The 24,733-nt window shown below is 32.8% G+C and overlaps 1 protein-coding gene across 2 annotated transcripts; it reads left to right on the top strand.

Annotated features, from left to right (window-relative positions):
• The first annotated feature begins 20,963 nt into the window (after positions 1-20,963).
• LOC120077564 (adenylate isopentenyltransferase 3, chloroplastic-like) lies at positions 20,964-23,646 on the top strand. 2 transcript variants are annotated; one of them, XM_039031495.1, is made up of 3 exons: positions 20,964-21,167; positions 21,898-22,609; positions 22,743-23,646. In XM_039031495.1, exons 2-3 carry the CDS (start codon positions 21,910-21,912, stop codon positions 23,063-23,065), a joined length of 1,023 nt encoding a protein of 340 aa, XP_038887423.1. In that variant the 5' UTR covers positions 20,964-21,167; positions 21,898-21,909; the 3' UTR covers positions 23,066-23,646. The 2 variants fall into 2 exon arrangements, with proteins under 2 accessions (XP_038887423.1, XP_038887422.1); XM_039031494.1 differs by having other exon boundaries at positions 21,892-22,609.
• Positions 23,647-24,733: the final 1,087 nt, after the last annotated feature.

The raw sequence follows: 24,733 nt of genomic DNA, 5'->3' as shown, positions 1-24,733 counted from the left end.
AATCTACAAGAAACCATTCAGAATATTCATTAGATGGTCATTTCATTTGGAACGATTAAGCAATGCATTCTTCATAATTTATGAGTTTTGTTGAAAATTTCGAAAATAAAAACAAAAAAACAAAAATGGTTAATAAACGAGACAGTATTGATGAGTCTTTTTAGTACAAATGGGGATAGATAATTTGAACCATGGACTTTTTGATTCTTGATACATATTAATATAAATTGAGCTAAACTCTTATTAGTGAAAAAGTAGTGATGATTAGATAATGAAGTGGTAGAAAGTCAACTATAATGTAATAGGTGACACTAGAAACCATATGCATTTTTACATTTTTAAAAAAAATGTGAAATAGATAGGCATGAGTTATCACAATCTTTTATTTCCCTAACCAAATTCACTCAAATAAATTTGAAATTAGAGATGCAATGCAATTATAGAAGCCATCCAGCACCATTCTTGCTGTGTAAAATTGATGGGATGGCAATTGGCAATGCAATTCATTTTTCATTTTTCTTTTTCTATTAAATAGATACATTGTGAAATCTTTTGATGCGCCTAATGATTAAAAATTTTAACCTTTTAAATATTTCAATAATAACTCAAAAATTCGGTTATGCTCAATTGATATAAGATTTAATTTATACTACAAATTTTAAGGTTAAATGTTTGTTTCTCACTTAAAAAACGTTCAAAGATTTTATAATTCTGCGTGATAGCTTCTCATTTCAATGATTAGTTTGATCTTTTGAAATTTAATTTTTTTAAATATAATTTAATTTGGGAGTAGGAAAAGATTATTAAAGATATATTTGGGAGTGATCTTAAAATTATTTTTTCGTTGTCAAAATCACTTTTTTCGTTTCCAAAATCATTTTCCTTTAAAATAATGATGTCTGACATGAACTAAAATTGATTTTAGGAAAATTGAAAATCATTTTAAATTGACTTCGAAAGAACCATTTAGTAGGTGATTTTTGTTGAGGTGATTGACTAGAAATGAGTCTCAAGGATGACTATCTAATTTGATTTTATTAAAATATTGTTGGTTGGCTATTCATGAAATCTTTTTTATTTTAAATATTTGCCAGAAAAAATGACAGACTTACTTGTCATTAAATTATTAATAATTTATAGTTATAAGTATTTGTGATGATATAAGCCACTAGATTGAATGATGTATATGTTTTAAATTTTTCGTTCTACATTTATTATACGCATTTTTCTTACACAACATATCAATCATGTTTTTTTTTTTGAATTGCATATAAAAATCAAACAATAAAATAAATTAATAAAAATAGATATTTATCATAATTATTTAGTTAAATAATTTCTCAAATAGAAAATACAATTGCAGTAATTTAGGTCTCTTTTGGTAACCATTTAGTATTTGTTTTTGAAAATATAAACCTATTTCATCCACATTTCTTACAATGATTTGCATCTTTAAGTAAAATTATTGAATTCTTAACCAAATTTTGAAAACAAAAAACAACTTTTTGAAAGTTACTTTTTTTAGTTATCAAAATTTGACTTGATTTTTTAAACTATTGTGAAAAGTAGATTATAAAGCAAGAAATTTAGATATGAAAGTAGTGTTTATATACTTAATTTTCAAAAACAAAAAACAAAAAAACAAAATGATTACCAAACGAGATCTTGACAACCCTAAAATCACTTTTGAAAAAAAAAAAAAAAATTTAAAATCACTTCTAAATATATCAAAAATCACTTTTATGAGTTTGTAACCAAAATATAATATACGATGGTATAAAAATCAATTTCACATAATTAACTGTAACTAAATCATTTTAAAAAAAACTTACTACTTCAACCATCGATCACTAGCTCACAAACATACCATCAATTTGATTGATTGTTCAACGTTCAATTGTATATATTATGGGTTTAAAATGGGATGAGAAAAGAGAAAGTGTATCTCAATGATGGGATATCATAACCATATTGATCTCCACATAAAATGTAAACTTAAATCAATCATGATTCAATACTGGGTTATATCCCATATAATAATAATAATAATAATAATAATAATAATGGGTTATATCTATAGTATTGAATTTTCATCCACATGTCGATATTTCTATTGATATTTTCACGTTTCCTTATATTCAACATCAACATGAAGGGTGCATCGATATTTCTATTTTATAGTAGAAACATCCATGAAACAAAAAAATAAAATAAAATAAAAAAAGTAACAAATGTCATTAATGTAAATATAATATAAATGATACATATGTTAACTTATTTTAAAATCATAAAATTTTTATTTATTAATTTAAGTTTATTTTCTTTGAACTTTTTGTTTTTATAATTTACCTAGAAATAACCATTGAAATCGACGATTTATCGATATTTCCATTAAAATTTCAATAAAATTAAGACCTCGATATTTTAAACTTTGGTTATATCCCATGAACTTTAGGGGTGTTTGGGTTCCAACTTAAAATGCATTGAGTTGGCTATAGTATTTGGGTGTGTGTTAAAAAATGGAGAGAGATTTATTTTAACCTCCATTTTGCTACCAAATTATTTACAATTCATAGGCTAAAATAACCAATTCTCCTTCCAATATTTTCAATGACTCTACCTATTGATGACCAACTTTGATAACCACCTTTGATGATCAACTGTAGGGACCACCTCTGATGATCACTATGCACGACCAACACTCTTGTGAAGACTACCTTTGACGTCCAATTTCGCGCATCAACCATCTTCGACAGTCAAATCCAACTATCATATCTAGCAACTATATACCTATGCGACCAAGATAGGAAATCCCCCTAACAATCTTTTAAGCAAGAAAACTATTTCTATATGGAAAAAAAAGTCATTCATAAAATTAAACTATAGAATAAGATAAAAAATCCTCTAATGAATATTTTACAAAGATTTATACATTTTAGTTCAATCGATATATTATAATAACTTATTATAGTAAGTATGGTGAGCTCTTCTTTGAAAAATATACGTTTGATTTATCATTTTTCTTGAACTGTTTTTGAATGGTAATCAATCATCATTTTTTTTTTTTTAAATTATGTATATAAGTTGACAATTTTTTTGTGTGTTATCATGGTGGTGACCTATACTTGGTATATATCACTCTTAAATATACTTTTTTTGCGCAATAAAGTTAGAGATTTTGTTTGCTTTTATACCCTTCCAAACACAAAGTTTTATTACTTAATTAATGATATTATTTTTTTGGTCTAATCTCACATATTTATTTGTTCATCCTTAAAATGACCAAATAAACGAAGAATAACATAACTTAAAATTTAATACATTTATTAAAATTGCTAGAATATTTTTTTTTCTAATTATAAAATATGATATTTAAGCTACTGTATATTACAATACAATATAATATATTTAAAAAATCTCAAAAAAATAATTGTAAATCTTAAATCCATAAACTTCCTTATTATTAGTGTATTATTTCGACACTCATTCAAAATTCACTTAAAGTATAAATATCAGTGTAACAATGCTTATGAAAGACTAATTTTAAGTATATCATTAGTGGCAATATCTCAGTAGTTTATTAACTAACATTCATATTAAACAGAATTTCAATTATCATTATAAGTGTAATAGTAGTATATATGTAGTTCATTTCAAATGTTATTTCAAGTAAAACATTATTGATGTATCATTAATATATCAATACTTCTTTAAAAATGTATTTGTTCAAGTATAATAATAGTATATTATCAACGCCGGTTTAAAATTCAATTTTCAATTGTATCATTGGTGTGTATTGATATAATATATAAACATTCATTCAAAATGGTTACCTACGTTACGAATTATAACTATTAGAGATTTGATCTTGGTTATATTTTTAAGGTTGTTGTGGCAATTGTCTTTTGAGATATTTTTTCATCTTGTCTCTTGAAATATTCTTCTAGATATCTCTTGAATTACTAATCACCGTAGAATATTTTTTCCTTATCTAGAAAATCCTAAGTGCTTTTTTCTGCAAGGTTTCTTTTCTTTTCTGTGTAAGGCTGGTTGAATATGTCTTGGTTATCTTTTTATATTACGTATATATAAGGGTTTTGGTTGAATGTTTAGGGTTGCCACTTTAAAGCTTTTTGTTTGAGCCTTTATCTTATATTTGTGGTGAAAATACAAGTATGTCGATCGTGTGATTGTAAAGACTTGCTGCTGGAAATCTTGAATGTTTCTTTGAATCTTGTCAATTCATTATACTATTGCTTGAGAATGAATTCTCAATCTTAGGGAGAGCCCAAGTCTTCTAAGTAAAGTGACCTTCATTTGAAGTTTTTGGAAAGATAGAAGTTGAGAAGAAGTCTCATACTTAGGAGGAGCCTAAGTCTCATTGAGAGGGAGTCTCTCGCATTTTGTGAGAGCCTAAGTGAGCATTCACTAATATCCACATACTTAAGGAAAGCCTAAGTTTCATTGAGAGGAAATCTCGGGGAAGCTTAAGTGATCTTGCATAAAGTTAGGCTATACGTATGTCACTGTAATAATTTATTTACAAATGAGTACAACATTATAATAGCTTGACTTCATATTAGTGAAATTATCTTTCCCAGGCACACTGCCCCCAAACGTAGTGGTATGTCACTAAACTAGATCACCAAACATTGTTTCTATCTGTAGCTTATTAATGGGCTTATTTTGGTTTTGTAGGCCGAATGATGGCCCAAGACTGAAAGTTTTGTTTTAGTTTGTGTTGTTAATAAAACCACGTAGCACTGATCACATTTGCATGTTTTTTAGTTGTGAGAAGTATCATACTTCAATCAATTCAGATTAGTCTCATTTCAGGTAAGTTCAAACCCTCTTCTCTCTCAATGTTCTTCTTTGTTTCTTCGAAAATTAGAAATAGTTAGGTCTTCATTGGAGATTACTTTTGCATATAGATGAAAATGAAGAAGGAATAGTAGAAAGCTATGATTTATAGTGGTTCGACAACAAGGGCCTACATCTACTATGAAAAAGGGAGCAAATCTTATTCAGAAGATTGATGATATGTAGAAATGCACATCATCTTAGGCCTTTTATTTAGAATTATGAGGGTTGTTAAGCATAATATGCGGCAATTATGTTAGGAATTCATGAGAAAATGAGTTTGCGTTATTCAGCATTAAAAATCTCGGCTAACCCACTATTATGCGTTATTATGCATTCAATTGTCTATCTTTGTAGCTAACGCAGGAATCGGACGCAGATGCGGAAGCCGGGCTATCGCATAGACGATCGCATGCACTCGATGCATGAATATTGTGCCTATTAATCGCATGAGGTTCTGTCTCTTATACACATCTAGATGTGTATAAGAGACCAACCGCATACATCCATCGCATAGAAGTTACGATCGTCAAGCGATTGCGGTCGTCGTGTAGAAGTTGCGGTAATTAAGTGAATGCGGTCACTGCACGATTGTGGCTACACGATAACCATAATAGTGGGATGAACGCAAGGTTTGTGGAATGAAGGCATCAACCCATATCTCAGGAAAACCAAAAGATAATGTTGACATTTCACCTACCACGCTGTTAGTAGTAGAGACTCAGAAAAGAACCAACGCGTCGCGAATGTCAAAATCAGAGCAGGTCCATTAATGCTGTCGGCGATCAAGCTATATAAATAAAAGTCGCTGAGCATAACTTCAGATCATCCAAGGTTTTCATCCAAGGTTCCCTACCTTCAGGTGGATCATTGTGATCCAGACGATGCGTTAAAAAAAAGCTTGAGAGTTCTTCATCTCCTTCATCCATTCCGAGTGACAACCGGAGCCTTCGCCAGAGTTAGATCTTGAGAGAGCCAGCTCCACCGCCCTTCCATGGCACCACCGACAACCATGACACATATATGCTGGAATCAAGATATTGCTTCCAGTTGGTCCTTTCATTTTCTCTTCTTTTCTTATATTGTATTGTATTACATTTTGGATTAAGAAATTAATACATTGTGTATTCAATGCATTTCTACGTTTCCTTCGATTCCATCTCCATTTTTCTTTGCTTAGCACCTTTAACATTCATTGCATCACTTAGTGAGACTGTTAGAGTATCACATACTTAATCATGCGGATTAGAGATATGAAGCATGTAGTAAACCACCGGAAGCTATGCGTTGTGCGAGTGTGTGAGAAAACCTTATTTGCTTAGTGTGAAATTGTAGCAATGCCTGTCTATAGGCAGACGCATCACTTGTCTATGAGTAAGTCAGCAATAACTAAATACCCGGGAGGATAAGTGGTTGGTCGCATTAAGCAATGTAAGCAGTATTCACTAGAGATAGGAATAATCTTACGTCAGCTAAGTTTATGCGGTTACCTTGTCTTATGAGTGCATCATTCATCATTTAGGCATACTTGAGAAGTAGTCTAAAAACAAATCTAAGACTCGAGAGAACGGATTGGAACGCATAAGCAAGAATGGGGAACTTAGAGATAAGCTCTATTTGCTATTACACAACGTATGCACCCTACGGATAGGATATTACATGCATCCAAAAGTAGGATACGGTAGTTGCGGCTATCACGCTCATGCGGCGAGAGCATGTGAGCAGGTTATGGAGGTTTAGGCATAGGCTTCTCGGCACTATCGCATATACATTGCAAGCGTCCTAGAGTTAGGCTCAAGTGTGTGTAGCATAATCGCATAGCTTGCGTTGGCTGAGGTTACCCTTGCGGTCAATCTTAAGGGTTGCGATGAAGACATCCTCACATTTTATCTATTTTCCATCCATTTACTACGTGTCAACAGTTGTCGTGTCTCTACCTCTCATTCATATTCTCATTGCTTTGTCTGTTAGTTAGGAGTAGGAGTAGTTCTACCTTAAAACCCCCACCCCCCAATCATTCTTTTATTCATCCGCCGCATACACATTACCGCATACGTCTAGCTACAAGTCCCTGAGTTCGACCTCGGATCACCCGAGAAACTTGTGTTCGTGTTATACTTGGCGTGAGCACAAGAAAACTTGTGATGGGAATGCATGGTCATCGCACATTCGTTAACACATAATTTCATTCCAACGCATGACCACCGACGCATGAGAATCAACACATAGCTTAAGACATGCATCACATATTGCGTCCTACTAATTTTAGTCATCAAGTCTTTGACAGCTAATTTTCGTCACCAAGTTTTTGGCGCCGTTGCCAGGGACTTAGCAGCTAATTATTTGTTGAGTTTTGTGTCTCTGCAGGCAATCTTTTTATCTTGGGAGTATTACAGCTTGTGCGACCAAGTTGCAACCAATATTGAAGTGCAGGCGATGCGCCGAAAGCCAATATTGACCTAAGGTAGAAGAGCAATCAGTCGCATGAGCTGAAGGTATTTCTAAGCACATGGTGGCCAACATGCGCTCAACAATTGTTGGAAGTTCCAATGGTTAGGGTAAGCTCCTTGACCCAAGCAGTTGAGAGCAATCTCCTGCATGGGAGATTCCTTACGATGGCAACACTCCAATTTTTCCATGGATGTCTTCTACTCTATCTTTACCTTGCTTTTTTAGTTTAGTTTATTTTTATTTTTTTCTTGTTATTTTGGATCTACGGTTGCTTCCTTGGTTGTGGTGCGTTTGCTCCTTGTAGGTGCAAAAAATAATTCTCCTCGGTGCGCAATACAATGGAAGCATTCCCTTCATCCTTCAACGCATGGCTTCGATCGCGTGGATCCCAACGCATGATCGCATGCGTTATTCTGCCTTAGGTCTTTTCTTGTCTGATTGCGTTCCTTTGCGATGCATCTATGATGGTACGTATAATTCACCGCATCCGCTAACTAAGCATCGCAAGGTGCTCCCTACTTTTAATAGCTTCTTCAATTTTTGAAAGTCTTAAGTTTTATTTTGTGCAAACCTTCGCTCAAACATTGGTTACCATATTCCTGTTACGTTTGTTTTTAGCTTTGCGGTGAGAACGCTGCTAACCTCTAAATTTGGGGGTGGCAGCGGTCTCGGAGAATTGCGTTCATTATATTGCAGTCATTTCTAAAAAGAGAGAGAGAGAGAGAGAGAGAGAGAGAGAGAGAGAGAGAGAGAGAGAATTTTGAGAATAACAACTCCACTGTCAACGCAATGGGGAAACCCATGTTGATAAGAGTTAAGTTGTGAAAGGCACTTACCCGTAGTTGGATGTCCGCATGCACACGTGGGGGCAAGCCAAAACGAAGGTAAGTTGTTAGGATCAATGCATAAGCGTAACTTCTTTGTCAGGCGCAAGCCAAAATAAGCAAGACAAGAGTTGAGTTGAATATGGAATGCAATCGAAGTCGGATGCCCGCATGACACACGTGGGGGTAAGCCAAAACGAAGAGCGTAACAAGGTTCAACGGTGCATTTGAATAATTCATCGCAAATTTTTGAAGTGTTTTGAACGAACGCATTCTCAAAAGCTAAATGCAAAGTTGCGGTGAATGAATAAAAAGTTTTTGAGCAAAGGCTTGCCGGATTTTAACTTAGAAAGATCTTTTTGAAGAAGCAGCCAAAGTGGAGGAGAGCATTGCGACGAAGGTTAGAGGTATGAATAAATTATATTCTGAGAGGCTGGTCATCGCAAAGGAAAGCAAGAAGGTGAGTTAAGAATTTCTTGAGTATAACGCATGCTTGAGGACAAGCATGATTCTAAGTCTGGGAGTGTGATGACATGTAGAAATGCACGTCATCTTAGGCCTTTTATTTAGAATTATGAGGGCTGTTAAGCATAATATGCGGAAATTATGTTAGGAATTCATGAGAAAATAAGTTTGCGTTGTTCAGCATTAGGAATCTCGGCTAAACCACTATTATGCATTATTATGCGTTCAATTGTCTATCTTTGTAGCTAACACAGGAATCGGACGCAGACGCGGAAGCCGGGCTATCGCATAGACGACTGCATGCAGAGAAACTCTCCATCGCAAAGGCGAACGCATACGATCAACGCATGGGTATTGCGGTAATCAACCGCATTCGTCCATCGCATAAGAGTTGTAGTCGTCAAGCGATTGCGGTCGTTGTGTAGAAGTTGCAGTAATTAAGCGAATGCGGTCACTACACGATAAACATAATAGTGGGATGAACGCAAGGTTGGTGGAATGAAGACATCAATGCAAATCTCGGGAAAACCAAAATATGATGTTGACATTTCACCTACCACATCATTAGCAGTAGAGACTCAGAAAAAAATCAGAGCAGGTCCATTAATGTTGTCGGCGATCAAGCTCTATAAATAGAAGCCGTTGAGCATAACTTCAGATCATCCAAGGTTTTCATCCAAGGTTCCCTACTTTCGGGTGAATCCTTGTGATCCAGACGAACGCGTTAGAAGAAATCTTGAGAGTTCTTCATCTCCTTCATCCATTCCGAGTGACAACCAGAGCCTTCGCCGGAGTTAGATCTCGAGAGAGTCAGCTCCACCGCCCTTTCATGGCACCACTAGCAGCCTTGACACACATCTGCTGGAAGCAAGACATTGCTTCCAGCTGGTCCTTTCATTTTCTCTTCTTTTCTTATATTGTATTGTATTACATTTTGGATTAAAAAATTAATACATTGGGTGTTCAATGCATTTTTACGTTTCCTTCAATTCCATCTCCATCTTTCTTTGCTTAGCATCTTTAACATTCATTGCATCACTTAATGAGACTGTTAGAGTATCGCATACTTAATCATGTGGATTAGAGATATGAAACATGTAGCAAACCACCGGAAGTTGTGCATTGTGCGAGTGTGTGAGAAAACCTTATTTTCTTAGTGTGAAGCTATAGTAACACCTGTCTATAGGCAGACGCAACGCTTGTCTATGAGTAAAGTCAGCAACAACTAATAGCCCGGGAGGGTAAGTGGTTGGTCGCATTAAGCAATGTAAGCAGTATTCCCTAGAGATAGGAATAATCTTACGTCAGCCAAGTTTATGCAGTTACCTTGTCTTATGAACACATCATTCATCATTTAGGCATACTTGAGAGAGTAGTCTAAAAACCAAATCTAAGACTCGAGAGAGTGGATTAGAACGCATAAGCAAGAATGGGGAACTTAGAGATAAGCTTCATTTGCTATTACATAGCTTATGCACCCTACGGATAGAATATTGCATGCGTCCAGAAGTAGAATGTGGTGGTATGCGGCTATCAAGCTCATGCGGCGAGAGCATGTGAGCGGGTTACGAAGGTTTAGGCATAGGCTTCTCGGCACTATCGCATATACATCGCATGCGTCCTAGAGTTATGCTCAAGTGTGTGTAGCATGATCGTATAGCTTGCGTTAGTTGAGGTTGCCCTTGCGGTCAATCTTAAGGGTTGCGATGAAGACATCCTCACATTTTATCTATTTCCCATCCATTTACTATGCATCAACAGTTGTCGTGTCTCTACCTCTCATTCATATTCTCATTGCTTTTTCTGTTAGTTAGGAGTAGGAGTAGTTGTAGCTTAAAACCCCCCATCATTCTTTTATTCATCCGCCGCATACACATTACTACATACGTCTAGCTACAAGTCCCTGAGTTCGACCTTGGATCACTTGAGAAACTTGCGTTCGCGTTATACTTGGTGTGAGCGCAAGAAAACTTGTGATGGGAACGCATAGTCATCGCATACATTCGTTAACGTATTGTTTCATTCCAACGCATGACCACTGATGCATGAGAATCAACGCATAGCTTAAGACATGCATCGCATATTGTGTCCCACTAATTTTAGTCATCAAGTCTTTGACGGCTAATTTTCGTCACCAAAGATGAAGTATGAAAGACAAAACTGAAGCTAAGTTTTCTTTTCTCTAAATCATTCTCGTAAGCTCATTATTTAGGATATGGAGCTTTATATATGTAAGAATGACGAGTTAATTACAAAGTCTGTTATTGACTAATTTTTACAGATTGCTTTCACATTTTAATTTGACTTCTGTCTTCAACAATCTCCACCTTGAAAGTATCTATAAGAGTTGATTTTCTCCCTTACTTATGTTGTTCAACCTTTTTCAGATATGGTGAAGCCTATTAGCTTCAGACACTTCAAGAGTTTGAGTGGGATGTAGGCTTCATCAAAATGTCTATTGCATTGTCATCGGTATGAACTTTTTCAACTCTTATATTTCATTCTTCAATTTTATTTCTTACAAAGTGATACTTTACATCTATATGTTTGGTTCTGTTGTAGAATTGTAAATTTTTTGATAGATACATGGTGCTTTGATTATCGCATAGAGTAGTGATATTGTCTTATTGTATGCCAAATGTTTTTAGAAGTCCTTTTAACCATAGGGCTTCTTTAACTGCTTCAGATAAGATTATGAACTTTTCTTCTGTTGTTGAAAGAGCAACAACAAATTATAGAGAGGCCTTCCAACTTAATAGGTTGTGCCCCAACGAGAAAAGGTATCCAGATAAAGATTTTCTCCCGTCTAGATCACTTGCATAGTCTGCATCCACATAGCCAATAAGTGTAGGATTAGTGGAGTCATGCTTTTTATAAGTAAGTATAGCCTTTTTAGTACCATAAAGGTATTTGAGGATCTAATTAGTGGCTTCTCAATGTCTTCTCCCCGGATTTGACATATAACGGCCGACTAAGCTGGCTCCATAGGCTTTGTCGGGTCTAGTTGAAATCATTAGATACATTAAGCTTCCCACTACTTGGGAATAAGGAACTCTGGACATATAGTCTATGTGTTTAGTATCATCTTCTTTAGGGGAATTAGTTGTTGATAGTTCAAAGTGATGAGCTATTGGAGTAGTAATAGGTTTTGCCCCTTTCTTACAGAACTTCTTTAGGACTTTCTCACAGTAGCTATGCTGGCTAATAGATAAATCATTCTTATTTTTGTTTCTAACAATTTCTACTCCAAGAATCTTCTTTAATTCTCCCAAATCTTTCATTTCAAATTCTATTTTCAACATAGTTTTGACTTTACTCAAGTCACTTTTGGAGCTCCCTGCAAGAAGCACGTCATCTATATACAAGAGTATGTAGACTTTGTCTTTGAAGAAATTTGAGTTGATATAAACACAACTATTATAGTTGCTTCTCAAGAATCCAATCCTTAGGATAAACTCATCAAACCTCTAATACCAGCACTTGGGAGCTTGCGTTAATCCATATATGGATTTGTTTAGTTGACAGACTAGGTCTTCTTCACCTTGGTTGATGTAGCCAAAGGGTTATTTCATATGAATCTTCTCAGTTAATTGGCCATTTAGAAAAGTTGTTTTTACATCCAACTGGTCAAGTTCTAGGTTGTTCTGGACCACCAAGGATAGGAGCATTCTTATAGAGGTTTGTTTGACAATAGGAGAGAAAATCTCATTGTAATCTATCCCCTCATTTTGAGAGAACCTCTATGCAACTAGCCTTGTTTTGAACCTAGGTTGTTCAACCCTTGGTATCTCTTCTTTGTATCTATATCTACTTAGAGGGAATTGGTTTGAAGCCTTTAGGAATAGATGTAAGAGTCCAAGTATCATTCACATTTAGTGAATGCATTTCATCATTTAGTGCTTCAATCCAACTGTGAGCATTAGGTCTATTAATAGCTTCCTCAGAAGTGCTAGGTTCCATGTCATCATCATCAGCTACGCAAGCAAAATCCACCTCCTCATAAGAAAAGACAGTTTGGTTATACCTCGTAGGAGGTATTATTGTTCTTCTTTGTCTGTCTCTGGCCAACTGGTAATTTTGTAGGTTATTTGTATATGAAATATCCCTTGATACATTCTTCTCATTTGCCTGAGGAGGTGACTCATCTTCAATATCTTCCTGAGTCATAAACCTTCATTTTCTAAGGGTAACTCCACCTCAAAATTAGTAGTATTATGACCTTGAGAGATCTGGTCTGCACTGATATATTTAAGCATGAACATTTCATCTTCCTTGAAGATTACATCTCTAATGTGAACAGATCTCTTTTCAATAGGATGCCAAAGTCTATAGCCTTTAATTGGAGATATTTTTGCATGTAAATGAAGATGAAGAAGGAATAGTAGAAATAGATGATTTATAATGGTTCGGCAACAAGACCTACGTCCACTGTGAAGAAGGAGGTAAATCTTATTCAGGAGATGAAGTATGAAAGAAAAAGCTAAAGTTAAGTGTTCTTTTCTCTAAATCATTTTCTTAAGCTCATTATTTAGGATATGGAGCTTTATATATGTGAGAATGAAGAGTTAGTTATTGTTTTGGGTCGTATGTCCTACAACTCATAGTTTGTAATGTTAAACATATTCTGTTATCGATAAAGATATTATTGAAGTTTATTCGATAAAACTATTGTTGAATATGTAAATTGCACTTATAAAGACTAAATCCAATAAACTAAAGATCCATGGCTATTATATGAATACTTATACTTTATATGGCGACATAAAGATGGATCAAGTTTGAGCAAATAACCAAAACGGTATATAGTATATGAATAAGGTTAGGTGTCTTATTCTAGTAATACTATTGGATGCGACCCACTCTGTAGTTGTCACAATTTGATGTAAAGTGCTACAAATAAAGTGATCCTAATTTATTAATGTAGTGACATGAGGAGCGGGAGCGTCCTATGCAATGAGTTTACATAAGATCGAACCAAGAAATAAGTCACTCTTACTTTATAATGTTGTTTACTGTTTAAGACTGACTATTTCAAAGCAATGACCTAGGCAACTTGACCTTAATTTTGAGCTAACTATGAACTCTTGTTTATTCGGAATTATCCTTAGATTTACATGGGTAAGGGTTGGCTCAACAGTGCCGACTTAATAAGCCTCCTATTTCAGAGATAAGACAGGTAGATAGTTGGGGATATAGGGTGCAAGACGGAATTCACTCCTACCCACTTTTAGGGATAATAGAGAGGTTGTTCCCTTAAGTTCTGACTTCGGGTCTTGAACAAAGGGTCCCACACTGTCATTGGCCCGAGAGGGACTCAGTTTAGTGATTAGATCACAAACCAATTATTCATTAGAGGATCAGTGGGACTTAAAGTACAAGATGTAATCTTAGGGGTAAAACAACTTTTGGCCCAACCATTATTATGAACACCTGTGAAGGATTGACTTACTAATCATGGTTATATCGAGTGGACACAATATATCTATGGTGAGGAGAGTGCAATTACTAGGCTTTAGTGGAATGACTTGATAGTTAATGAATGATGGTTAATTAGGTTAAAGAATTTAGTTGATTAATCTCGAATCGTTGGAGCCCATGATCTGTAGGTCCATGACGTCCCACTACTAGCTTATATCAGACTAAACCTTAGAACAGTGTGACGAACAAATTTGAAGTGTTCGAATTCAATTTTTAGAGCAAAACATTAAATATATACGATATATTTAACCTACTGTTTAATTGTGAATTAAACATAAAGAGAGAGAAAATAAGAGATATTTAAATAAGATTTAAATATCAAGATTATGAATAGAGATTCATACTAATTGGGATCAGTGTTGGATTTAATATCAAATTAAATTTTTTAATTAATATTTTAAAATTAATTTAATTTTTAATTAATATTTTAAAATTAATTATTAAAATTAATTTTATAGAACTGTTTAAAATTGTAAAAGTCAAAATTGTTGACTAGGTAAAAAATGCAATGAAAGTCAAAATTGTTGACTTTGGAATTTGAGAGTCAAACTTTGACCTTTGACTAAGTTAGCCAACAATATTTTGAGTGAGAAATTTCAACATTTGCATTGCTAAATGTTTTCTTCAATTGAAGACACTTGTCCCACTAACCCCACCTTGAGTTAGTGGATTTTTTAGTGTCAAATTCTCATCAAACTCAAATTTGTATGTTTTGCATGCTATGACCTATAAAAGAGAAAGTTTTATGATTTTTAGCTCTCTTGGCCAAGTGAAAATATATGAGATTATTTGATAATCTTAACCTATTTTCTCACAAAAATCCTTAACCTTTTCCTCTCTAAATTAGTCATTCACCGGATCTCACCATTCCGTTCTAAGGTCGGAGAATAGTCGGGAAGACTCTCATGGTGGTCTACGAACCGTTTGTGAGGAGATTGAAACTGACTTGGAGAAGATATAAGACTATAAAGGTTGTATATCTACTTCCCCTTTATTCTTAATTTAATTGCATACTTATTCTTTGAAATTAACCTATTTAGAGTACTTTAGATCCGTTTTCTCTTCCGTTACGCATGTGTTCGTTCCATCAGTTACAAAGTTTGTTATTGACTAATTCTTACAGATTGCTTTCACATTTTAATTTGACTTCTGTCTTCAACACTTATTGTGTTTCTCTACATTTCACTTATTGTCTTTCAAATTGTTGTAATATTTCATGTAACGTATTACATTGGGTGTCAGATAACCTTTCTTTCAGTAACATTATAAGTTATTGATAATATACTACAAAAACAATAACTTAGAAAGAAACTAATGACGATTTAAATTAAGTCCAAAAATAAAATAAATGCGTGAGCACTTGTTTTGACTAATAAATTTTATATATGAATTATATAATTTGATATATAATTTTGTGTAATTGATATATTTTATATGTGGTATATCATCAACTAATATACTAAATATAAAATATATCAAATATACTATTAATATACATGTTGTTACATCAATGAGAAATTAGAATAATCATGAAAAACAAAAATCAGATTTATTTATTTATTTATTTTTTATTATTTTTATTTTTTTTTATAGTTGCAAATTTTAAAAGTCATGGTTATTCTGGCAACTACCTCTTTTATTTTTACATACTACATATAATTTTACCAAAATTTGTGCCCTAATTAAAAAGTTTGGTATTTTCTTAGATCATAGCCCAAGTTTTTCTAAATGTTCCAAGGGGGTTAAAAAAATAAAAATAAAAATGCACTTGTTTCAATCTTTAAAATTTAGCTAATAAAGAAGATTACCCATGAAATTAAAGATGTGAAGACCCTATTTGCAAAAGTAAATAATCTTGACTGTGCCAACAAAAAAAGGCCATATGTATCTATATTGGTCTATTTTTGTGCCATTGTATGATTAAGACCAATATTCTCTCATAAAAGTGGATTCATGTGATGTCCCTTCATTCTATACTATTGTGAGGAAATGATGCATATCTATTTTCTTAATGTCATAGGACTCCTTTTCCTCCTTCTTTCTTTTACTTTTCTTACTTTGAACAGCAAAATAACACCAATTTTATTTTATTACAATATGTATGAAAAACAAGTAAATCTATTTAACCGATTTCACAAACGCCAACGCTAATAAATGCAAACTTTATAAAAAGTAGGAGAAGATGAACATAAAAAGATTAGTAACCCAATTTAGTACAATATCATCTACATTCGGAGACAGTGTGCCAAGTGGAAAGAAACTTCACTATTTAAAGAGTTTAGCCATTACAGCGAAGTACTTTATCTTATAGAGTTTCTCTTCAGCGATTCATGTACAACTTATTCTTCAATTTCAACTTAGGCTCTTCTAAGTTTGAACTCCCCTCACTTCTACAATAAAACTTCTTCGGAGCTTTGTATGAAATCCCACGATACAATATACTTAGGCTCTCTCTAAGTGTGAACTCCCTCCACCTTCGTAAGCAAACTTTTTCTAAACTTTAATTGAGCTGCCCTTGATACAACATCAAAAACCCATTTCAAACCCTCAATAGGGAGGTACGAATTTTTTTAATCACAGTACATAAAGGTTGAGGTTTAGACAATCTCTAAGCTCAAAATTCTCAATGCACACACTTTGCTAATAAAGGGGCTAGTCCTAATAAATAAATAAGACCACAATATATATGATTCAGCCTTGAAAAGATTTTCAAGGAAGGAAGAACAGTACTCAACAAGAATAGGAAAGCTGACCAAAAAATCTACAATACATACTGACACTTACTAATAAGGTGGCGTAATATTATGTTTAACAACATAATGACCTGTTGCAAAACATGTTGCTGAGGACAAGTAAGTAAAACAACAAATTTACACTACACGTATCAACAAATCAAAAAAAAAAAATCTTCAGGTAGAATCTGTACGACACAAAACATGTATTTGTATGACTCAAAATATGTTGTTGACATAATACAAGATATGTTGGAGAACATGTTATTCGAATTTTGCCTTTAATAAAATCATCCCATTTAACAATATACAAACAAATAAATCCATTATTTTTACAATATTTTATAAACTTACTATATACGTAGGTCTTTTCTCTCATAGTTTTTTTTTTTTTAAAAAAAAAAAACCCTTTTTTCACTTAAAACATTTGAATGATTGACAAGCTTAAAGAGATGGTTTCCTACAAGTCAAATACGAAATCTTTATTTCTTTTTACTAAAAGCTATTACAAGGCTTTCCACACCCAATGTCCAATGATTCTCATGTTTGAAACTTATTCCAAATAATTGAAAAATCACTTTCTTTTTCCTTTAACAAAATAACTTTTCAAAGTAATGAACCAAAGTGATTATTTTAAAAATTACTCTCAAAATATGTCTCATTCAATAACATATATATATATATATATATATATAAAGCGTTAAAGTATGAAGCTTGATCTCCACTCCACCTATAAGATTTGATGTGAATAAATCTTTTCTTTTTAAGAAATATATAATATATACGTGCTATTACGACAAAAAAAGGCATATTTGTATATATGGACTCAAATAAAAGAGAATATAGATAAAATAATTTTGATAGTTATTAGAGTGGAGGCTCATCATATCCATGTAACTCTACTGTATTAAAAAGAAAATTGATAGATTAAAAAGCATAAATGAATATCTTATATATAAATATATTAAAATTTTAGTTTTTAAAAAAAGTACACTATACTTTAATGTTATACATATAAGTCCTGAATTGAAAATAATATATAAGCACAAGATGGTGTATAGAAAAAAAAAACAAAAACAAAAGAAGCCTATTATAAAATAACTAAATTACCTATTGACTAATTTTGAAATATGTATATAAAGAATGAATGCTACACATACTTCACAATCTCAAAGTGGGAGCAAGGGATGGATTCTAAAATTGCTTGTAATTGAAACATAAATAAATACGTATAGAGGCTCAATGTCTATAGACAATATCGATGGCTCAAGGCTCGACCATATATAACAAAAAAGAGCCCAAGAGAAAGTCTTTGTGGGTAAATCCTATGTATTCATTACAATCGTTACTAGTACAATAAAAAACCATACCAAAAACTTGGGGTGGAAATAGTTCAGTTTGGTAGCTAAACTGAACCGAATCTTTTAAAATGTGAAATCGAACCGAACAGAAATGCGGTTCGGTTCGGTTTCAAATTCGGTTTTGGCATTTTTAAAAAATTCATGTTATATTCTTTTTTAATTAAAAAGTGTTTCGGTTCGGTTCGGTTTTAAATTCGATTTTGTTCTTTAAATTAAAAGCAGTTCGATTTTATTATTTTTTTTAAATATATAAATAAATAAGTAAATATATATATTAGTTAAAAACGGTTCGGTTCAGTTTCAAATTCGATTTTCAAAAGTGAAACCGAACCGAACCGAATTAATTCGGTTTCAAAATTTCTTCAAACCGGATTGAACCGAATTTTTCGGTTTCATTGAGTTTTCGGTTCGGTTCGATTTTTATAAACGATTCAGTTTTTGCAGTTTGAATGACTACCCCTACCAAAAACTCTAACGAAATTTTAGACCGTCGGTAAACTTTTAATCTTTCATTACATTATGGAACCACCATGTAGAAGTAGGTAGAGTACGACATTCAAGAGACGGATACAATTGTCAATTACCTCTAGTTACTCACAAAACTTGATTATAATTTGTAGGGGTGTACATGGATTTGGTTGGGTTCGGTTGAGGTATTTTTTGGACCAACCCGAAAATTCAGGTTGGTTTGATTGGCTACCCAAATGACCCAAATAAAATTTTCAACCCAACCCAACCCAACCCTTAAAAATTGGGATGAGTTGGGTTGAATTGTCGGATTATAACTTATTTTTATATTTTTAATGAAAAATAGGTAAATTTATATATAACACATGACTAATAACTAATATCTCATAAAATTAAGATGCTAAATATGAAATATTTATGATATTTATTGTAAACTTTAAATAAAAAAAATATCATAACAATTTTAAAAGAAAAATATTAAAAATTCAAAAATTAATCAATACAACGGAATCAAACTTTAAACATATATATATATATATAATCCGAGCTGGGTTGGGTCAACCCAAATTTTTCTTAGCCAACCCACAATCCAACTTAACTCGATAAAAATAGAAAAATTCAACCCAACCCAACCCAACCCAAGAATAAAACTAACTCAACCCAACTCTTACATTTTAGGTTGAGTCATCTGAGTTGTTCGGATTGTCGGGTTATTTGAACACCCCTAATAATTTGAACGTCGGAGTGTTTGTAACTAGACACTACTATCCTTGCATAATTCTTTTTGTGTCCACCTATATTTTGGCAAGGAGAAGGGTTTAATAGGGATGGAAGTTTATGTTTGGCATGTAGTTGGCAATGAAGGTATGTGTGGGATAATGTTTCTTAAAGATTCGAAAACATGATCAAACATTGGTCCTTGAGATTAAGACCCAACATGGAACCTAAGGAATCAGAATGTATAACTTTTTGCCATCCTAAAGAAATCATAAGTTAATGCAACAATTGGGGCATCATCATATTAATGAGAATATATATTTTAAAGAGGGGAGGGGACCAAACCCAACACACTAGGGAACAATTTTAATCTTAAGCTTTACACTGGCCTTATGAGGCATCATATATTTTTATTCATTATTCTTTAAATTGCAGTTTCATTTTGATGCCCAGCTGGAAACCTACAAATATGTTAATTCCATTCCAAAAATAAATAAATATGATGCGTTCAGATTGCATCTATCTTTGTACAACTCGTTCAAATATCTAATCACAATCTGTCATGTTGTAAATTTTACTATTTAAGAAAAAATTAATTTTTTCACTTTGGATTGAGGGGGATCGATGCATGAAGACGGTTGTAACAAAGTATTACTCTTAATAACACATTAAAAACATAAAGGAAAAATACATTTTCATCCCTAAGTTTCAAAATATTTCATATTTAGTCTGTAGTTTGGTTTCAATTTAGTCCATAAGTTTCAAAGTGTTACAAATTTCTCATTGAGATTTAATTTTTTTTTTTCAGTTTGTTCCCTAAGTTTCAAGATTTACATTTTTTAACTTTGATTTTTCACTTAAATAATCACTTTCCATCTTTGGTGGTAATGTCTATGAATAATTTAAAAAATTTAAAGAATTATAGTTAACTAAGTTTATTATTAAAATTAAATATAAAGTTATACTGAATAATTATTTTAAATTAATTAATAGATATTACCATCAAAGACAAATAAAGTGAGTATTTAGTAAATATGAAATATTTTGAAACTTAATAATGAAATGAAAAATAGACGGGCAAATATGTATTTTTTTCCAATATGGAAAACTGTGGAAAATCTCATTACAGGAGATGTGAAATGGAGAGACAAAAACCTTTTAGAAACGGACGCGAAAAAAAAAGAAAAAGAAAGAAAAGCATATAAAGACAATAATCAAAGTCGCATTCCACAAAGTTAATGTTACATAACATACTAAAGTCCTATATCCTTAGGTTATGGGATACACTCACAATTAAAGATGCTATGTATTTTTCACTTTTAAAATAAAAATAATAATGAGAATATTAAGAATAAATTGTAAGACTGTTAAAAATATTTTTAAGTATAATAAAATATTACTATTTATCATAAACATATTTTAAAATGTTATTTTGTTATATTTATTAATAAGTTGGTTTTTTTTAAAAAAAAAAAATTAAAAAACAGTCATAATGCTAATAATAATATTAGAAAAAACTTTTTAGTTGACTATTAAAAGGACAATCCACAATCAGGCCTGACTCAGCTGACAAAGTTCCCAATCCCTATAAATAGACCACAGCCCCCATTCAATCATTTAACCTGCGAATTTGTTTCCACAATAATAATATTGCACTATTGATGAGGAGTGAACGCTCTCTTGGAGATCTTAATTATTTAATCTTCAATTTTTTCGTTTTATGTATATATCTTTATTCAGCTTCCCTTTCCCCAAACACTAAACAAAGCAAGGCTTTACCTCTCTCAAGCTGATTTTCCCAAACAATTAAGGTCAGGACGCTTCGTTACTACTAATTAATTTTTTGTTAAATTAGTTTCTTTGTTCAATTTTGATGATGTATTTTCAAATATTCAATTTTAATTTTTATATTTTTAATACATCTTAAATATAGTTCTACAAAATCAATTATCTTTATGAAATTGACATAATAATAATAATAATAATAATAATTTTCATTCTAAAAAATATAATCTAAATTTAGAGTGAAAATAAACCATCAACAAGTAGTAGAATTAAATTTAATATTTATTGAAACTACTAAATTAAAATTAGACATTTGAAAGTATAGGTATCAAAATGGTAAGAAACATACTTAGGTACTACATAGATTGTACCTATCTCTATGCAGTCCAGGAGCTGTCAAGTAAAAGAATGACACATGGTAATTTTTGTTTTTTTCACAAAAAATGATTTTTAAAATTTTTTTCTTTGTGCATTAAAAAAGAGAGGGATTGGGTACAGTCTAGTTATTGTCTAAATGGTTTTTTAACTTAATTTTTTTTATAATTATTTAAAGATGAAATTATTAAGGATTTGATGAACCAATGAATCAATCCCATTCATCCACCTTAATGAGTGGATAATCCAGTCCAAGGCAAACGAATTGGTTGGTAAATCAATTTTTTTTTTTATTTTTTGAAGAATCCCTGTAAACAACATTGTGTTTGTGCAAATATGGGAAATAATGCTCATATTATAATGAATAATTTGCAGTTGCAGTGGGATATATCAATGATAATGGGCATGAGAATCCCAGCGTTGATGAGCAAGCAAGGGATTCGTAGTAATTTAGGAATGATAAATCAGGATTACGTTCAAGTGTTAAACCCTCGAAGAGTGGGAGATGATAATCCAGTGAAAGGGAAGGAAAAAGTAGTAGTTGTAATGGGAGCCACAGGGAGTGGAAAGTCCAAACTCTCCATTGATCTGGCCACCCATTTCCCCAACTCCGAAATAATCAACTCCGACAAAATGCAACTCTACCAAGGCCTAGACGTCGTCACCAACAAAATCAGCCCCCAAGACCAACGGGGAATCCCCCATCACTTGCTTGGCATAGCCACCACCCCTCACCTCGACGTCACCGTCTCCAAATTCTGCCACATGGCCACCCTTGCCGCCGACTCCATCGTCCGCCGCCGCCGCATCCCCATCATAGTCGGCGGCTCCAACTCCTACATCGAGGCTCTACTAGACGACTACTCCACGTTTCATTCCAAATACGAATGTTGCTTGCTGTGGGTGGACGTTGCAATGCCGCTCCTCCATTCCTTTGTGTCGGACCGAGTGGACAAGATGGTTGCAAGTGGGCTGGTGGAGGAGGTCCAGGAATTGTTCGATCCCAATAATGGGGATTATTCGCGTGGGATTAGAAAGGCAATTGGCGTGCATGAGTTAGACCGTTACTTTCGGGCATGTACTAATTCCAAAGGTAATTATTTTTATTTAAATGACAAAAATACATGGAAATTTTTTTAAATATAGCAAAATGGTACTTACATTTTGCTACAAGTTGACTTATTTTATTTATATTTGAAACCAAGCTAATAATCATTACGATTCAGTTTTACGAAATAAGCTGCTACAAGAAGGGATAGCGGAGATTAAAGAAAATAGCTGCAAGTTGGCATGTAGGCAATTGAAGAAAATCCTACGCTTACAAAATGTGAAAGGGTGGAACATACATAGAGTGGATGCGACAGAGGTGTTTAGGAAGAAGAAATCAAAATTAGAAGCAGAGGAGGCATGGGCTAAGCACGTGATTGGACCAAGTGTCATGATAGTGGCCCACTTTCTGAGTACCAAAACACACATTCAAGATCGACCCATTATTCTCAAACCTACATCTTTGTTCAGAATGTCGTTGGCAGCAACTGTTGCCCCTTAGATTATATATATATATATATATATCACAACATGAAAAATCCTCGACGATAAAGTTAATTAGTTGTTTAATTTGTAACATTATTTTCAGTCTTTCTAATACGTTGTTACAAGAACCAAAACTTTTGATTTTTATATTTAATCTACTAAGATTGAGAGAGCTTTGCCTTACCCTTTTTTTTTTTTTTTTTTTTTTTTCCTTTTCTTTTTATCGTACAAGCTAATTATTATTATGAGCAATATTTAGGTAGCCTACTAATTAGGTAATAATAACAATAACAACAATAATAGTAGTAGGAATGCAACTATTAAAAAAAAGTGAGAGTTTGACTGATGGCAAATTGTTCAAAGGTGAATAAGGGATGAGAAGGGTAAACTGTATTTCAGTCTTCATCCCTACAAAATCCAAAATGCTTGGTTTAATTATGTGAAAATGGCGTTCACAAGGGAAAATTTTTCCATTTATCTATTTTTAAATAAAATTTTAATTTATTGTTGACCAAAAATAGAATTTTCAAGATATTAAATAGATGAATGATTTCCAATACAATTTTAATTTTAAAGAAAACATTATAAAAAAAAAAATTTATAATGAAAATAGTCATTATTCATTTGAAAAATATAGTAAAAATATTCAATCCAATACTTTCTATAAGTTACAATTTAAATATTACAACATATAACTTCTAGGTTTTAATAGGGGTGGGACCGACGATATTTCCGTTGTCTCCGTGCTTGTTAAGCCAATAAGGAGAAATTTCTCTCCTCTCCCTCCCCGTTCTTCGGGTATGCGACAAGTCTTTACAAGTTAAATAAACATCATTCTTATTGCCAATCTATGGTTGGATGGGTAGGCAGAAATAAGATTGACCACGGTTATGCTTTGGTGATATGTATCATGAAACTTCTTCAAAGACAATATGGTGTAGGATTGCATTACTCAGCGGTCAATGGTGGAATTAGATGAAATGATGATTATATTTGCTGTTTAAAGTTTCTTTTCACTTCGATTTCCATTATACATATGTAAAGTATAATGTTTAACTTCTGCAATCGCCCTTTCTCTTCAAATTCTTTTCTATGTTTTAGATAATATGACGAACTGTTTTCATACATTCTTTTGTGTTCTTTACAATAATCATACTAATAAAACTATGTAACTGAGTGATCTCGACTTTTAGTCGAAACGATTAAAAGTTTAAACTTTGGACTTATTAGTCCAAATTAGATGACATTGCTTTCTTCTCTATTTCAACTTTCCAAGACCTACATGCTAGAAGGAATCTTGCTCAACCTTTCCACCAAATATGGTTGTAATTGATTATTGATGAATGAAGGTGAAAGCGATAGCATTTAATTAAGATGGGTCATCGATGCTCAAGCAGTTAAACTTATGAGGAATTCAAATTTGAGAAAATTCCAACATTTCTTTTATACATTAAGATGGGTCATCGATGCTTGTAAAGCCTTATGAAATTTCTCCCCTTCATCTTCTAATTTGAATTTTCTTCATTGCTCCTGCCAGCTGAGCAACTGATTGGTCTGCTGCCTCTGCTTGGTTAATTATTGTCTTCAACATCCCCCTTTAAACAAGTGGATACTTCAAGTATTTCGAGTTTGGATCGTAGGCATGAGAACTGTGTGTGGTTGAGTGCCTTAATGAGGCAATCTG

This window comes from Benincasa hispida, chromosome 5 (assembly GCF_009727055.1).
Source record: "Benincasa hispida cultivar B227 chromosome 5, ASM972705v1, whole genome shotgun sequence".
In the NCBI taxonomy this organism is placed as follows: domain Eukaryota; kingdom Viridiplantae; phylum Streptophyta; class Magnoliopsida; order Cucurbitales; family Cucurbitaceae; genus Benincasa; species Benincasa hispida.
Note: the sequence above shows the minus strand (reverse complement) of the source record. Positions and strands in the feature narration are given on the sequence as shown.